Source organism: Dipodomys spectabilis, unplaced genomic scaffold, assembly GCF_019054845.1.
Source record: "Dipodomys spectabilis isolate Male_0828 unplaced genomic scaffold, ASM1905484v1 ptg000073l, whole genome shotgun sequence".
In the NCBI taxonomy this organism is placed as follows: Eukaryota; Metazoa; Chordata; class Mammalia; order Rodentia; family Heteromyidae; genus Dipodomys; species Dipodomys spectabilis.
Window position 1 is genome coordinate 4,623,727 of NW_024870750.1, and position 18,646 is coordinate 4,642,372.

The 18,646-nt window shown below is 42.4% G+C and overlaps 1 protein-coding gene across 1 annotated transcript in view; it reads right to left on the reverse strand.

The window, feature by feature from the left end:
* Positions 1-18,646, reverse strand: part of Rtn1 (reticulon 1) — a 198,379-nt gene that overhangs the window by 80,555 nt on the left and 99,178 nt on the right. The window contains exons 2-3 of the mRNA XM_042682588.1: positions 10,842-11,615; positions 3,932-4,687 (exon numbers count right to left, since the gene is read on the reverse strand). Coding sequence (XP_042538522.1) covers positions 3,932-4,687; positions 10,842-11,615 — 1,530 coding nt within the window. The remainder of the gene's footprint in view (positions 1-3,931; positions 4,688-10,841; positions 11,616-18,646) is intronic.

Here is an 18,646-nt window from a genome sequence, read left to right on the forward strand (position 1 = left end):
CTTATCTCCTAAACTGCCCCATCAGCAAGTCCTGGCTCTGAGAGTAAGATGTGTTCCCCATTAGAACTTGACTATAAATCCCCAGAGGTTTTCTAAATCACAGTCAAAATTGAGTTTTGGCTTTGAAGTTATAGCACATCTTAGTGGGATCTATAAAATCTACCCTCAAAATCTATTTGTTAATGTTTTATTTCCAATGTTTGAGAAAACTATGTGACTCTATGTAAACTTGAACAAACTATCAGTTGGCTAAGCTAAGATTTTTTTAAATTAAATGTCTTTCAGGAGATTAGGCTGAATTTGCATCTGACTGATCACTGCATTAGTTGTATATTATGTGAATTAGCTACAGATAGGGTGTTTCATTATAAAACTCCTGTTTAAATTAGTATATTTTCATGACACTAAATTTTAAATCTCCAAACTATAAAGCCAGTTGCTATAGAGAAACACTTAGGTTTACTTAAAGACAAAGCAACTAACTGGAAATGAATTTAGTTGAAAAGAGGGCTCTGGATGAGAGCCAGGCGATCTTATTTCAAATCCTTATTCTTCTATCCTTACAATTTCAGCTAAAACAACTGAATGAAACTTGATTTCAATCTGAAATGGGGATACTGCTCTAAAGATTCTAGTTATTAGAAACTAGGTTCACAAATTCTACATTTCATCATATTTTGTTTTTAAGGAGGCCATAAAGAGCATAGCACAAAATTTATTCTGCTAAAAATTAAGTTCACTTATATTTTTTGAAACTCTTGTTTTTTTGTGCTTATTTCAAGGAAAATATGAGCAGAAATTAAGATTTCATTGGCTTTTCATTCAGATGTTCATTCAGATAACCGGGCTATCCTTACTGAAATGTAATTATATCTACCCATTCAGAGTATGATGTTCAAAACAGGTTGTCCTAGAAGTGCTAGGGAACAGACAAACAGGGCAGAGGGAAAAGTGAAGCATGAAGAAAGAATAAATAGTCTCCATGATAATAACAGCAGAGGTCTCCAAAAGGTGTAGAAAGCTAAAATAGATAGATAGATAGATAGATAGATAGATAGATAGATAGATAGATAGATAGATAGACAGTCAGACAGACAGACAGACAGACAGACAGACAGACTGGTAGAACACATGCAATGGTAAGCCTAGTGCTCCCTGAATGGTATATATGAGGATGCCACTGGGCATCTGCCAAATTCTCCCTTTTAATATTTCCAGATCCTACTGAAATTAAGATCAGCAACAGCCAGGTAGCCTCGGAGTCAGGGGACAGCATACATACTTGCATGCATAAACTTGAACGCACTTATATTTCTGGATGTTTCTGAGTGGACAGAGCTGAAAAACTGCAAGCTGCCTTGACCTCAAGGCTGAGGAAGCCCTGAAAACAAACCTACTGTCCAGTGACAGTAATTACGAATAGCCAGGGGGAGGCCAGGCAGCACTGATCTTTTCTCACCTGCTGGGCTGGAGCTGCTGAGACCAGAAGGGATCTCAGAGCTCAAATAACCTGCTAGTGGAGCTGAGTCATCCGCCCACAGCCCTAGTGCTCAGCTGCCCCAGAAAGGCCCACAGATAGTCTAGCTGAGCACTGACTTTCAGTGGGAGCCTAGATTTCAAAGGACCCCTCAGTGCAGAGGAGAGCAGAGGTTATTTGCCTGGCATAGCTTAATCTTTTGAAAAGACTGCCACTCTAACTTCTAAATTTGCCAGCAGAGGATTCAACCCATATAGGACATGCACAGAGCTAAGAACACCATAAGCAATGCTCTGAAGCCTGGACATGCATTCACAGCTACAGCTTTCCGTTCCCTCAGCCCCTCGGCAGATATGCGGTCAGTCAAGTCCTAGAAGTTGTACTTGTCTCTCAGGTTTACTAAGGACAAAAATAAGCCTGCAAGTTTTCAAATTTTCTCTTCCCGTTCAACCCTCATACTCATTTTTGGAATAAACTCTGTGTAAGTATGTGAGTGTGTGTGTGTGTGTGTGTGTGTGTGTTGGAATAAGGGCTTAAATTCAGGGCCTGGTCACTGTTCCTTAGTGCTTTCACTAAAGACTGGCATTCTACAAATTGAGTCACAGCTTCACTTTCATGTCATTTTTTGGTGCGTGTGTGCATGCGTGTGTGCATGTGTGTATGTAGTTAATTAGAGATAAAGGGTTTCACAGACTTTCCTGCTGGGGTCTGGCATCAAACCTCAATCCTCAGATCTCAGTCTCCTGAGTAGCTAGATCGCTGGCTCCAGGCTAGAACTAGCATATTTGAATAGCATGTTGTGACTATTTCAAGTATATTAGGGACTAAGATGGAGACACATGCCTATTACAGTACAGAGACATGAACATGCAATCATTACAACTCAATATTAACTGATTCAGACCCAAGGGTCTGAAGTTGTTCAACCTAATACTGTTGCCCTGGTTTCTTGAGAGCTGCAGAGTGCTTTACCACTATAGTCAGAGATGGCAAGAAGCCAAATTAGTGTGAAATTTTACCTCACGAACACCATCACTATTAAATATTCTACCTATTGCATGCACTCAGGGAAAGTTATTTAGGAAATCAAGAGTCAGGTGAATACAGATGTAGCTCAGTGGTAGAGCACTTGCCTGGCATGTGCAAATTCCTGCTTTCAATTCCCAGCACAACAAAAGAAGAAGAAGAAAAAAAAAGAGTCAACTCTGTCAGGCTCAACAGCAATTCTACTCACATACAGATTCTCCACCAATCACATAGCAGGGTTTTCTTTTTATTTCATTCCCCTCTCCATGTTAATTTTAAAGAATCTAGATGCTAGATTACAATCTATAATAAGGGAGATTTTTTTCCCTCTGTGTTTATATGAAGCACTTTAATTGCTAGTAACATCACCCAAGTTAGCAAAGTGAGGAAAGAGGGTGTACACTTGAAATCATTTATCTTCAAAAAGCAAAATACTTGTAAAGAAGCAAAATGTAGAAGAGATTGGGTGGGAGGGGACCGGGAAGGAAGTTGCTCATGAGTGCTTGCTTTCAAGTTCTACGGGGAGTTCTCTACTCAAGAACTGGACAGAAGTCCTCTGTCTTCACCCAGCATAGTCCATGAACAAACACAGAAGGAGCCAGACCACATTTACTTATAGGATTCTTGGATTTCATTCCTGACACAAACTGCAACCAACTGCTGTTAGTGATTTGGGGAGCAGGAGGAAAATATCCTAAATACATATACATAGTGTCTGGACACTAATAACTTCCAACTGTCATTCATTTGAAGGTCTCTTATGGGCAGAAATAAAAATGAAATTAATATTAAGATATAAATGATTTTAAAATTTTCATTTAAAGATTTAATAAAAATGAATCAATAATTATATGTTGCTTTGGGGTAGACAGAAAAAATTGTGGGACCAACTTTAGACAGTGTTGTTTTCCTGACTGTTTGAGACAGAGAAATCTTATCATCATCCAGGTGTTTTGTTCTTTAGGTAAGAAGAAGAATGGAGCTGACCTAGTGTGCGGCCTATTTAAGAAAAAAACCCCTTTGGTTGGCAAAATGAAACCTTAGTAATGGGGGGTTTCAGCCTGGAGGGACCTAGCCACTCCCAGGCTTTGAGGAGGTAGGAAACAGGAAGTTAGGCTGGACAGAGAGGAGAAAATCGTCTCTTTCCAGCTCTGGCATGAAAGGAAAGACACAATCCTCCATTGGATGTTCTCAGAGGGTTCACAAAATGGCTTAGTATTAAGGGTGCTTAGGTTCAGTGTGCTATGTCTCAGCTACCAGCGTTTTTCTCTTCTCCTCTACCAGCGCTTGATGGTTCTGGGGTTTCTGTGTGACCAGCATGGGGTCAGCTCCAGGACTCAGCCTGGATGGCCTTCCTGCTGATACCCCAGGGTGGCCAGCCACTCACCGGGCAACCCCGCTGCTTCAAGCAGAGAGCTATGGCTTTACCTTTTTGCTTATTGAGGAGCTGCAGCAGCGAGGGTGCCATGCCAAGACCTGGAGGCGCAGGGACCTGCGGGGCTGCGGGGCTTTGGTTGGAGCTCGCTGCTGTTTCTGCGGGTTTCCACAGCAAGGTGGGCTCCTCCGGCTCGGGGGCTTGGTCTGCAGAAGACGGCTCGGGGCTGGTGTGGGGGTCGGTGGAGGGGAAGTGGAGGAAGGGGTCGGGCTGCGCAGGGCCCTGCGGGCTGGGCGTGCGCTCCTCCGTGCGGGCGCAGGTCTCCTCCCGGATGGCATCCAGGGCAGCTGGCTTCACGGGGGGCGAGTCCTGCTCTCTTTTGGGGCTCTCCTCGGAGGCGGAGGAGGCATCGCAGGATTCGATGATGAGCTCGCTGTCCAGCTCGGCCTCGCGCTCCTCCCGCAGGATGCTGTACTGGATGGACGGGGATGCTGGCGAGGGGGGCGGCCCGGCCACGTGGCCGAAGGTCACATAGCTGGAGGGCAGCGCATCTTCGGCGGCCGTGGGGTCCTCTGACACCAGCTCAATTTCCGAGTCTCCCGACTCAGCGCTGCTCGCCTCCTGGTCCAGAGGGCTGGGGATGGTGGGCAGCCCAGACCTGGCCTTGGGCTCCCCTCTGTCGGCCACCGGCCCCACCGGCCGTGGGCTCTCTGCCGTTTCATAGGATAACCCTTTGGCTTCTTTAATGGCAGTGATCAACTCATCCTCAGAGATGCTGCATTTCCCCTGGGACTCCGCAACAGATGGTTCTGTCATCCCACAGCGCCAAGAAGAGTCAGAGAGGCGCACACACAGACAGACGGACAGATGGACACAGAGAGAGGAAATACAACAAAATTTCATTAGGGGAGATGTCTGGTGGTTGCCTGAGGAATACATATCTCATTAGCACAAAAATAAGTCTGTTTCTAGGACTGTGCTGGAGAGGCAGGCCACCTGAACTAAAAGGCTAATTATCGTGGTGGCCCAGTTAATCAGTGTTATGCGTACCTACCCATCTTCATCTAGCTACCTAAAAAGACCCAGCAATTTCATAGCAACAGAGATTTGTTTTTGTTTTTCTTTTTTCTATTTCAATGCAACAAAGATGGTAGAAGTCATTTTTATGACTTTTATGGGGTGCGGTAGGGGGTTTAGTTTTACAGATTTCATTGGGTGATCTGTGCAATACATCTACAAATATGAGAGTCATTCATCATTCCAAGTCCATGGCTTTACAGGCTTTACCAAGACAAAGATGGGTAATTTGGCGCCTTGGGTACAACTTAACTTCTGAACTTGACTTTATTCCTTTTGAGTAAGAAAAGTGCAGCTAGATGGAGTAAGTAGGAGGTATTGTTTCTTTGCTAATCCCCAAAGCAGGCTGTATAGATTACCATCAGGTACCTTCCTGCAGGGCTTCCAACAGCTCCTGCTGCTCACCATCTCCCTTCCCCTCCTCTTGAGAAGAAAATAGCAGACAGCCACCCCACTCCCCTGGGTGAATGCTTGCCTTCCGCCTGATGTTTATCCAGATGGCCTGAAGGCCATATACTGGCAATCTTGCTGAGCTTTTTCTCTCTTGGATGCAACTAGCCTGAGATCACCATGACAACAGTGTTGGTCTGCCTGGCCATAGAGCAGGGATTTATTTTAGAATATCCTTGACACTGGTCTCCAGGCCTTTTGTGAACAAGAACTAGTTGTTCAATGCTTTCTCAAAGTGCTGAGGCCAGCAGGAGGATCTAGGGAGGTAAGAGGAGTAGATTATCTGTGGCTACATCATGGGCTGCCTTAAGAATGTGGAGGACCCAAGGGATCAAATATTTTAGAGTTTCTAATTCCTTATAAAGAAATCTTTCATTCGTCTATTATTTATGGAGACTCTACTATGTCTTGGGTCCTCTTCAAGGTACTTGGAATGTATTAGTGAATGAGACCGATCACCAAATTCCTGCTTGTACTCTAATAGGAAAGGTATGCAATATATAATGAATATATGTAATAAATAAGGAAAGCATCTAGTGTTTTAGCTAAGTAAAGCAAGGGTAAAGGAATCAGGAGTTAAGAGTAAAGTTGGGTCAGGGAATTGGGATCAGAGACCTGGGACCAGTTGGTCTGAGGTTGTAGCTTTAAAAAGTAGGGAGGCTGGAATAGGCCTCAGGAAGAGGTGAACCAATATTAGCACTCAAAGCAAGTGTGTGAGTGACTCATGAAGACTGTCAGAGAAAAAGCACGCCACGCGAAAGGAACAGATAGATGGAACAAAGGCAGAGTGAGGGGAGTTCCAATGATTTCCGGGCTAGACAGGAGGTTAGTGTGTCCTGAGCAAGGGAATAGGGAGGCAACTGATAAAAAGAAGTGAGGGACACGGCAGTTCAGATCTCAGGGGCTATTATTCTGAGTGAAAAGAGAAATTATTGGCGGGCTCTGAGGAGCTCAACTTCTTAAGTATCTTAAAACAGCATCATTATCTCAGATAATCATAAATTTATTGTATGAACTCAAACTTTACTTTTGTAGCAATTGGCTATTTAATAAGCTGCACACACAGTTCTGTGTTATGATTTCCAGCAGCATAGCAGTGCAAAAGTTAGATCAGCTTCCTTTGGAATGGTTAGCTACAGCAATGAAGAGGAAGACAAGGAGGAGAGGCCATTATCAACTAAGCAGCCATCTGTACTTCTGCAGAGCTGTAAATGACAGCATCCGCAGCTCCATCTGCTAGTCTCTCTTGGGTAACAGGCACTTTACATGTAGAGCTTGAAGTCTAGACAGGGTAGGTGAAACAAGTGTCTAGTGTCACGGACTGGTTTTTCTCTCTTTGCCACCCAGAATCCATTCTCAGTTTTCTTTGCGCTGTTCTGCATATCATACATGCTCCTTTCTCCTCTGGTTTCTATCCACAAAACAAACTTAAACATGAATGTTTCTAACAGCAATATTCATTAGAATCAACCAAAGTAGGAATAACCTCATATCCCTTAAAGAAGGGGTAAATAAAATGTAGTACATTCCTACAACAGAATATTATGGTACCATACAAAGGAATGAAGTACAGATACATGATCAAACAACTAAACACAGTATACTAAGCAAAATAAACCAGTCACAAAGAACTATACATTAAGATATTACAGAGAGCAGGAAGTTGATTAATAATTGTAAGGAAATCGAGAGTAGAGGGTATCCAAATGGGACACAGAATTTCTTCTGTGGTAAAGAAAATGCTATAAAATGTATTGTGATGATAGCTCAGAAGTCTATTAAGACCTCACTAAAGCTGTTGGGTTTTTTTAAAGACAGAAAGACCCTTGGCTCTGATCTTCACTTACAGATTGGCACAGCTTATATCCAAATGAGTGTCCCATGGGTGAGAAGTAACTTTAAATTATCTGAAGCCACCAGAATTGAAGGAATATCTGAATTTGAATAAATACCCCAAATTCTGACCTCTGTGAGTTCTCATCCCCTGTGACCTCTCAACAGTATCTGATATGTTGTCCATTCCTCTGAAGGTTTTGCAACACTATTCTCTTCTGATTAAACGCCTAGCTCTTTTGACTTCAGTCATTGCCTTCCCAAGCCAAGCATCCTCCCAGGAGCTCTGCCCTGGGCTTCTTTTCTCCCCACCTCCTCCATCTCTAGTCTCAGTTCCAATCACTGTGCTGGTGTTCCACAGCTTCCTCTACCCTATAGAGTAAGAAGAAAACAAGACAAACCAGACAGAGTGGTACCAAGTTCCGGAGAAACTTGGAGGGGGTAACTGAAGAAGGTGCATTGAAATTGGTCTCAAAATGTAAACAGAGCCATGAAAGGCAGACATTGTCTCAGAGTGGATCCGCTGGGCAAAGATTCAGATATGAAACAGGAAAGGGTGTGAGTCAAATGGCGGCTATAACAAAAGTTGAGCTGGAGTATTGTGGGGAATGATGCAGGGTATTGAAAGGATGGAAAAGGTAAATAGGGCATGGGAGTTCCCAAACGCTCGTTTTAAAAGTCAGCACTGGTGGGTTCTGCAAGAGCAAGAATAAACCTGACAAAGGAGTGGAGGGGGGTTGACCCATGAAGAGGATATTGCTATCATTGAGAGAATAAAAAATGATAACCTGAGTTTTGGTGCCCAGGGGATTGAAAGGGGACAATTCAAGAAGAATTATTGAAGAAAGAGAAATAAGAGACAAAGGGTCTAATTCATATGGTAGGTGAGAAAAAGAAGAAATGCTAAGCCTAAAATGAGCAAGGGTTCCATAGCTTGAAGCATGGAAGTCAAACAAAGATCTGGTCTGATGGACAGGAGGAGAAAATTCTTATACTGGGTGTGTCTTTCCTTCCTGAGGTATGCATCCTTCTAGGAAGCCTCTCAACATGAATGCTGGGATGGACCCAGCTCCTGCCTCCACAGCATTGGTAGGGAAGTGAAAGAAAAGGGACTGATGAGTTCCATTTTGGACAAGCAAAGATGTGACTTTAAAGTGCTGATTATGAGTCAAAGGAAACTTGGAGCCAGGTGCCAGTGGCTCAGGCCTGTAATCCTAGCTAGTCAGGAGGTTGAGATCTGAGGATCATGCTCTAAGCCAGTCTGGGCAAGAAAGTTTGTGAGCTTCTTCTTTACAATTAGCCACCAAAATGCCAGAAGTGGAGTTGTGGTTCAAGTGGAAGAGTGCCAGCCTTGAGCAAAAAAGCCAAGCATAAGTACAAGACCCTGCATTCAAGACCTAGAACTGGTGGAAGCAAGGAAGGAAGGAAGGGAGGAAGGGAGGGAGGGAATCAAGTAGAATGATGTATCCGTTGTTGCAGGTAATTATGATGCTATAAATGAAAAGGGAAGGCTGTTCCACCCCGTTGCACGTGCTGGTGTCCATCTGTGAATGATGGTATCTTTTAGCTCTCCCTTTGTTTCTGGCTTTTTTTCTACACATCATGCAGAGGGATCACTTGAAACCTTTTCCAGCTTCCCATTCTGGCCACACTGGCATTCCAGGTATTCCCTGAACACACACAACATACTCAGCTTAGGGCCTTTGCATGGCTGTCCCTGTCGATTGATACCTTTTTCCAGTTACTTGTGTGGCTTTTCTCACGCTCCATTCAGGCCTCTAGCTTGAAGAAACTTGTCCTTGCTATTTACCTCTCTACCTCATGTTGCAGGCTGGGACAAGTCACACCTAGTTTCAGTTAGATTCACAGATTACTTGCTATCTCTCGGCATTCAAATCCCAGTAGTATTTTACATGCAGGTCACTGTGCCTTCATACTTCCATCTGTGCACCTCTTCCTACTCCTTTGAGGGCCACCTTCAGTCTCTGTTATCTGGGGAGCTATTGAACTCAGATTTTTTTTTTTGGTCGTGGGGCTTGAATTCTGGTCCTAGGTGCTGTCCCTCAGCTCTTCAGCTCAAGGTGAGCACTCTACCACTTGAGCCACAGCGCCATGTCCATGAACTCAGGTATTCTTGGCACTTTATGTTTCCCTTTCTCAGAACACAAATCACACCAGAGTAGGGCCCTTCTCTTCATTATCTGCCTCACTGAAGGGGAATGGCTAGTTTTTGTTTTAATTTCCATATCACCAGTGCCCCTGGTGATATGACTGACCAAGAAAAATTTGCAGTGTTTGTTGAGTGAATGAATTAATTTGAAAATCAGGGATCTGGGTGCGATGAACCCTGGGAGCTCTACCGTTGTACCTCTGAGGTAACCTCAGAGAAGAGTAAGCCTTGTGCTCATCTTTAGGGAAACAGAAAGAGGAGAGACTTTCATTAAGCCTGCTGTTCTAAAACAAGGCTTTAGAAATGCTGACTTGCACTTGGTAGGGTTATAATCCCAGCCATAGAGGGTTTAGGAAGAGTCCAGGCATTCTTAGTCATTTGTCTAGCCGCTCCATGGGCAGTGATGAGTAGGGTCAATGGTGTGGCGAAAGATGTGTTGTGGAGGTGGATGAAGCTTCTGACACCACCCTGCCCTTTTACAGGGGTCTACATGGTCCCTTTTGTGTTTGAAACAACAATTAGAATCTAGTTTAACATCCTGCCTTGAGTCCGTGCAGGACAATATCAAGTTTTTAAAAGGCCATGCCTAGTGAGGTCAAAAGTTTTTTTTCTTTTCCATTTAATTCTCAACAAATAGATCTTTTTTTTTTTTTTTTTTTTTGTTGGTAGTGGGGCTTGAACTCTGGGCTTGGGCGCTGTCCCTCAGCTCTTCAGCTCAAGGTGAGTGCTCTACTACTTGAGTCACAGCACCACTTCTGGTTTTCTGAGTTGTTTATTGGAGATAAGAATCCCAAGGATTTTCCTGCCTGGGCTGGCTTTGAATTGCCATCCTCAGATCTCAGCCTCCTGAGTAGCTAGGATCAAGGTGTGAGCCACCGGTGCCCAGCTCACCAAATATATCTAATAGTAGAATTTCAACGTAATTAAGCTGATAGGGCTAAGATCGAAGGGAGGAGGAGGAGTACCCTTCGTTGATGTTGCCTGGGATGACAGTTTTACCTTCTCTCTACCTCTTCTGGGAACGGCTCAATGTCCCTGCCAATAAAGTCCAGTCAGAAGTGCTCTCTTCTCCAGTGAGACTTCCAGGAGACTGGGACATTAAGTGGGAAAGCAGAGCTACATGAGGGTGTAGGTGCTTCAGTGTGTAAGCCTTACCTCCCCCATCCAAGGAGAAAGAAACCCTTTACAAAGTAAATCCAACAAGAGTTGAGAGGGAAATCCTGCATCTCAGCCTTTGTACAACAGGCTCAGGCCTGAAAGAAGTTGCACGGTAATTAAATTAGTTACACTGAATAACACTGCAGGAGCCCCCAGTCAAGCATGTTGAATGCCTCCTTCTCTAGGAAGTGCTTTGGGAATTCCATGTCCAAATGCTAGGCTTCCTGGGGTGGGGGGGGGGGGGCGGGGAGGGCGGGGAATACCAGTGCGGTTACCTGTTCCAGAAGATGGAGGAGTGACAGATCCGGGGCTGTCGTCTTCAGGCTCTGAGACGGTGACAGTGGGGACTGTGTCAGGACTTGGCTTCAGGCAGAGATCTTGCTTCTCGGGGCTCTTTTCTTGGATTGCAGTTGCGGTTGCGACAGAAGGTTCGATCTCGGTCAGTGTGATCTTGATGGGGGCACTGATCAGGGGAGCGCTGTGCTGCTCCTGGGAGAGATCATCTATGTAAGGAGCAAAGGTCGACTCTTCAAACAAGTGGTCCTTGACGATCTTTCCCTCCACAGGAGCTGGTTTGTCAGGTTCCCGAATCCCTCCTGGTTTTGTGGAGATGTCACTGTCCTTGTTCTTAAAGTCAAAGTCTTTATTTCCCGGCTCAGGCTGACGATGCTCCTGACATTTCACCTCCTCCGGCCTTGCAATGTCAATGTACTTACAGGCTTCTGCTTTCATCTGGTCCAAGGGCTCTGCTAGAATCTTGTTCACTTCAGTGGACTCAGCGGGAGTCATCTCTATTCCAGAATCGGAACTCAACAAGCCATGAGGCTCCATCCCAGGCACATCTGGTAAGGGGGGTCGAGGAGACCCCAGCTCCTCGGGGCTCTCTGAACTGGTGATGTGGCCATTTTCCTTCTGAAAACTCCCAGTGAAATATGTCGCATCCTCATGGGGCGAGGTGCGCATGTCAGAAATCAGAGATGTGTAACATGCTCCTTCTTCATCCTTTGGCGTCATTGTAAAGGAGTGATCCAGGGAGATCGCAGCCACACCTGTCAATCAAAATGGCAGCAGACTGTGAATGGGTACTTCACTGCAGATCTCTCTCCTCCCCGCCCCACCAACCAGCATGCCCAATGCGGACTTGGAGCACCAGCATGCTGAGTTTCTCTGACCTTCCACAGCTCTAATACTTTCCAGGGGGCAGACGCCGCAGCTCACACAAGCTGCCAGGCCCAGACATGCTGAGGACAGATCCAAGGGGACTAGAAAACTGCTTTTTGATACATACTACCTCACCACAGAGGGTCTTAACTTAACTCAGTGTAATTTAAAAGAACCCTTCTGGACAATAGGGGAGCTCTATGTTTAGTCTTTTGTGGAACCTCCATACAGCTTTCCAGAGTGTTTGAACAAGTTTACACTGCCACCAACACTTTTGGGCATTTACCCAGATGACCACAAACAAGGCCATACTAAAGCTACCTGCACAACTATGTTTATTGCAGCATTATTTACCATAGATAAGATATGGAACCAACCCAGATGCCCTTCAGTAGATGAATGGATCAAGAACATGTGGTATATATACACAATGGAATTCTATGCCTCCATCAGAAAGAATGACACTGTCCCATTTGTAAGGAAATGGAAAGACTTGGAAAAAATCATATTCACTGAAGTAAGCCAGACCCAAATAAACATAGGTCCTATGGTTTCCCTTATTTGCAATAAATACTAAATGTCTAGAATAATCCTAGCAGATGAGTAGAATAGCTCAGTAGCTACACAATACAACCATATAATATGATGCTAAGTGAAATGAATTCCAAGACATGGAGACAAGAGATTTTTCTTTGTTTTTGTTGTTTTTAATGTACTAAGTGATTTCTTGTGTCTTTTGTATGTTCTTCCCTTGATGGTATATCCCCTGTTGTCACTGTATGTCATTTTGGTACCTTGGTTTTGTATACACGTTTATCTGAATTAGGGAAGGGAAGGGAAACAACAGAATGGTGAGACAAAGGACAAGGGTGAACCAATGCAACAGCTACATTCACAAGACACTATGTTGGAACTGATCTTACAATGTGGGGGGGGGGGGCTTTGGGAAGGGAATAACAAGTTTGACAAGAAATGTACTTATTACCTTATGTAAGTGTAACCCCTCTATACGCCACCTTGACAATAAAAAGTTTTTATGAAAAAAAGAACCCTTCTTTGCATCAACAGTCTTAATGGCCCTTGAAGCAGAGGTGGACATGTAGATAAATCCAGGTTTGTAAATGCAGAAGTGGGTAATGGGCTGGGAGAGGGGCTGCTCTTGGAGGCTCATACACCTGAGAAATCTCTCAAGACCTTCTCTGGTCAATCCTTCTACTCTTGGAGTCATCGTTCCTTTGGATTGAGCCCATCCATTTTCACTTTTCAGGTCCTCAGAGAAATGGGCTTGTAGTTTTGAGTCACTCAAGAGGCATCAGCCTAATGGCATGCTTTCCTATTCCCTCACTTTCTCCCTCATTCTGTCCTCCAAAGCCAATTATTTGACTTCCAGGGATAGCTAAACTAATCCATGGGGAATTCTTCCCTTCCACTGGTGGTGCTAACAGCAAAACAGGTTTGTAAGTTTGATTTTACAACATGTTTTCACCTGGTCTTCATTCCAGCCCCTGGGCACAAATGCATTCATTGTGAGCAGAAGAAGAAAACCCTCTGTTTCTTTCTAGGTTATACAACACTGCCAAAAAAACCCCCACTAATATTTGTTGAGAATTTACTGTTTGCTAAGCAGTGATATTTTTACCTAATCATTTTAACAATTTTATAAACCAAGCCTCACACTTATTACTTATCCATATATAAACACATCATGCAGAGTCTCACACACACACACACACACACACACACACACAGCATCCACTATATAAAACTCTAGACACACCCAAAGAACATATCAACTTCTACAAAAATAATCAAAGCAGTAGTTGTAACATAGTATCAAGAACTAACGTTTGACTATTTGCTGTATCACACATATAAAGATTCATTTATTCATGGGGGAAATCCTAAAGGGTTGGTACTATTATTAGGTTCATTTCATAGATGAGAAAACCAAGGGGAAAGAGGTTGAATAACTCTTCTAAGATCTTACCAGCTGTAAGTGGTGGAGCCAGGATTCAAACCCAAATATCCTACAAGCCAGAAAACCTCCCCTATTGCTCTTGGCACCTCTGTAACTTCGTAAGATATTTTCCACCAAGTCATTTTGCTTTAGCATTAGTTCAAATGAACTTAACTTCTGTCTTTACTTAGCTCCCTTTCTAGTTTTCAACAGGCCATGGGGAATGGAAAAGCACAAAGCCCTTCTCCACTCTGGCACTCTCCTTTCTCAGCACTTTGGCACTAGCTGTTTTTCTTTTGGGAATTCTTCCTCCAGACAACTGCATAGCCAGCTCCCTCACTTCCAAGTCTTTACTTCAAATATAAGCTCTGTAAGGAAGAGGACCCTGATCACTCTGCCTCAAATTTCAATCTGCTCTTTCCTCCTACTTCCTGGGAACCCATTCCCTTTTATTCTTCTGTACTTTTTCCTTATCATTTATCTCCTGAGTTTATTGTAGCATTAACTCATTGTTATTACTTGTTGGCTTTTCCTAGCAGGTATGTTAATGAGAGTAGAAATCTTTTGACTGCTTTGCTCACTAAGGTAAACCTACCAAGTAGAGCAAGTCCTGGCCCCATAGTCAGTACTCAATAAATATTTACAAAATGAAAGAAAATAATTATGAAGCTTAGAGTTGAGCATAAGTATCAGGATTATGCAAGAAGACAGGTTGGCAGAGTTCCTCAAATTGCTAATGAGACTGTTCATCAAATGGCCTGATTTATGAATCTACATTTCAGCAGAGCTTCTGTGCATTTCCTTTGCAAATACCAGCTCCTCTTTTCAACTTACACTAAAATAAAACTCAATAGCCAAAGGAATAATAATACTATTATTCCTTTTTGGGCCATATTGGTTAACCATATATATTCCACCAATAAAGCTATGAAATTTAAATCTATGAGTGCACACACACTTTCATCCTAAAGGTTTCTTAAGGCTTCTTGCATTATGGGAATTTAGCCTGCTGGTATACCTCACTAGAGCCAGGGAAATCAACCTCACGTCTTTCACTACAGATATTTATATCCTGAGATTTGTCTACCAGGTTTTGTTGTTGTTTGTTTGTGTTTATTTTACAGTGTCTTGCCCATGTGATTAATGAGTTGTCCCCCAGAAAGCAAGGAGGTGTGTCTCCAGGATATGAGTGGTCTGGAGGAATGGGTGGAAAGGGGTTGATAGACTACAGAAAATACAGCGGCTTCCAGGCCTGTGTCACAGGCCTGATCATCCAGCTACTACTCAATTCTTTCATTGCAAGGGCCACCATAGGGCTCCTGGCCTTATCACCTATACCTGCCACGCTCTATCTCCCCAGCCCACTCCCTCCTGCCCCCAGAATTCTCATACTAAATGCGAGTATCATCTGCTCAGCACCTAGCCCCAAGCCTCTGCCTTGCTTCTCTGGATAATGTTTGAACTCTGCAGCCTAGCATCTAAGACAGTGTGACTCCACATCCCTCCCAGCAGTCTCCATTGCTCCTGACTCACTCCTAACTCTAGGCATCAAAGTCTTTCACAGACATACACTTGTCTATAGCCTTGCCTTCCGCTTTCTAATTCAAACATGAAGTTTCATTTAATACAAACTACCTATCACTAACACTTTATCCATCTCATTTCTACTTCCAAGTCTTTTGACCTCAAGCCATTAGTGATAAGAAGCTTTAAATGACACTTCCTCTATGACAAATTTGCTGACTGATTTACTTGATTAGGGTTGCTATAACAACCCTACAATAAAGTGGGTAGCTTATAAGCAAGAGAAATTTATTCTGGAGTTTGGAATTTCCAAGGTACCAGGAGATTCAGTGTTGGTGAGTACCTGTTCTCTAGCTAGTTTTTTGCTATAACTTTACAAGATAGGAGGAATGAGGGCTCCCTGTGGGAAGTTTTTAACATGGGTATTAATCCTCAGGACCTAATCATTTTCATAGGTCTTCACTCCAAATGACATCCCTTTGGTTAAGATTTCAACATAAAAACTTTTGGAGGAACACACAAATTCAGCCCATAGTAATAACCCTACCTATAGAATCAAACTTCTTCCTATTGTTCTCCATCCTCATTCTTGTATCACTGAATTTATACCATTTATGTGACATCTGTGACATTTGATTTGCATATATCCATACCATCTCATACTAATCTGTCAGCTCCTGGAGTTTGAGACTCCTGTAACATATTGTAGTAGCAAGTCCTAGTAGCCATTCAATAGAAAAATGAGTAAATCATTCAATTAATAAATGGCTGGACATTTTCTATAGAGCTTCAGAGAACAAAGTAAGAATGATGAATATAGCCTGGCATGTGAACAATAGAGTAAGAATGTTATTAAGCAAAGCAGTAGAGCTTCATCAGAGCACAATAGTGCTCTGATCTTGGCAGACATTCAAGAAAAGACCAGCATCTTCCTAGGGAAGAACCACCATTTTGTGGGAAGTTGTGAACACAGAAAGTTCCTTTTACCTTCCTATAATGTTCATGCTGATTGGCTATCACCACAGTTTGACTAAACTTCTTCTTCCTACCCTGAAGACAAATAAAAATAGTCAACCCAGATGCCCCTCAGTAGATGAATGGATCAAGAAAATGTGGTATATATACACAATGGAATTCTATGCCTCCATCAGAAAGAATGACATTACCCCATTTGTTAGGAAATGGAAAGACTTGGAAAAAATTATATTAAGTGAAGTAAGCCAAGCCCAAAGAAACATAGGTCCTATGGCTTCCCTTATTTGCAATTACTAGTATATGTCTGAGACAAGCAGAAAAGGTCAGATAAGTTGATGTTAGGTGAAATGAACCCCAAGATAAGTATTCAAATGTTTTTTCTTGCTATTGTTTCTAACAGATTTATAAGATGATTTCTTTGTTGCTTTGTATGTCCTTCCCCCATGGTATAACCCCTGCTTTCATTGTATTTGATGTTGGTATAATTTGTGGAGGAGAAGGGCAAAAACAAACGGTTTAAATAGGAATACAGGTAGACCCATTGCAACAGTGAGATGTACAAGTCGTAATGTAGAAAAACGAACTTTACAACTTTGGCCTGGCAGGGTGGGGGTAGGGGTGGGGAGATGGGAAGGGATGGGAAGGGGAAACAAAGGAGGAGGCAACAATGCTTGATAAGAAATGTACTCATTACCTTGCCCATGTAATTGTAACCCCTCTGTACAGTATTTTCACAATAAAAAAATAAAAAGAAAAAAAGAAAAGAAAAGAAAAAGAAAAAAATAGTCCATGAACTTTTCCCAAAAGGTGATCCCTCCCCAGATATATGGTAATAACTGAAAACACAGAATCCAGATTGTGTCTACAATGTTTAAGAAAATATGTAAGTAGGATCAAAACTAGGGAGAACTCTTACCCTTGAAATTCTTATCCTACCAGCTTTGTCTTGTTTAAAGAGCTCAGCATGAAACTAGAAGGACCCCTTGCCACACTGCCAGGTCAGCTAGCAGGAAGAAGAGGCACAAAGTGACTTGTGCAACTCCAGTGGATCAGAATACTAAAGGACGTGATCCTGAATGCCAGCAGAGAAATGTCAAAGTCCTAAAGCATCAAAATCTCTACAGTTCACAAAAACCCAAAAATTACAATCCCAAAGGTTAACAATACTAACTATTGAAATTCTAGAAGCAAAAATCCCCAAACCATAATTCATATTGAATAAAAAAAACTATTTGGAAGAAATTGGAAGCTGAATTCTGGGGAAGTGATTAATGTTCTTCTAGTTCTTCCAGTTATTATCTTGAATGATTGCGAGGGAGTTTTGAGAAGAGATACTGTATGTCTCAGGGACTAGAGGGAGAAGACCCATTTCTAATGTGAACACTCTAAAGACAGCTTTACCATAAACAGAAAAGAAAAAAACTTATTTGTCACAAAAGGAGACTTCAAAATAAAGCTAATGACTGCAAACCCAGGCTAGTTCTCATAAACTACCTCCCTGCTTGCCATATCTATCCCTATCTTTTATAGTTTTTGTTTGAGGTTCTTTTTAGTGTTCCTTTCTTTAGTTTTTTTCTCATTATTTAAATCACAGTATACTTTTCCAGTTCATTATGCTGTGCATTTCAAATTTGCATCATTTCCAATATTGGGCGTATAAATTATGCAAAGGAATTTCATAAATTTTAATTCATTTTTATGCATTTTTTTCAAATTCAGTGTAATGAAAATGCACTATCACAAAGTTGGATCTGTGTGTAGACTGTGCATAAATATATGAATATATATATATGATTGAAACTGCCTCTGTAAAGAAAAGTCCTCTTTATATAGCTACATTTGAGAAAGATAAAATTTTTTGAGATCTCAGCTCTTTGGTAGTTGCTGCATGTGAAAGGCAATCCATTGAAGCTTTTAATGAATCTCATCAAAAGACTTGGGTTGTCTGGTCATAGCCTTCCAATGACAGTTACAAACTTGAGTGCACACAATTACCAATCATAGTGTTATACGTTTATATATTTTGTGTTTTGACTATTTATGAATACAACTTGTCTGTCCATAGCAGACATAAAATGGGCTATGAAGCACTTTATCAAGTTTTTATATGGGTTTTAAATAAATCCCTTTTTAAAACTATAAATAAACCAGGTGCCAATGGCTCACACCTGTAATCCTAGCTAGTCGGGAGGCTGGCACCTAAAGATCATGGTTCAAAGCCAGCCCATATGGAAAACCCATAAGACTCACTAACTCCAATTAAACAACAAAAAGCCAGAAGTGGAGCTGTGGCTGAAGTGGTAGAGGTTTAGCCTTCAACAAAATAGGTCAGGAACAGCACTCACATCTTGAGTTCAAGCCCCAGGACCAGCACCCTCCAAAAAAAATTAGATAGTAGATAGATAGATAGATAGATAGATAGATAGATAGATAGATAGATAGACACACACATACATACATATC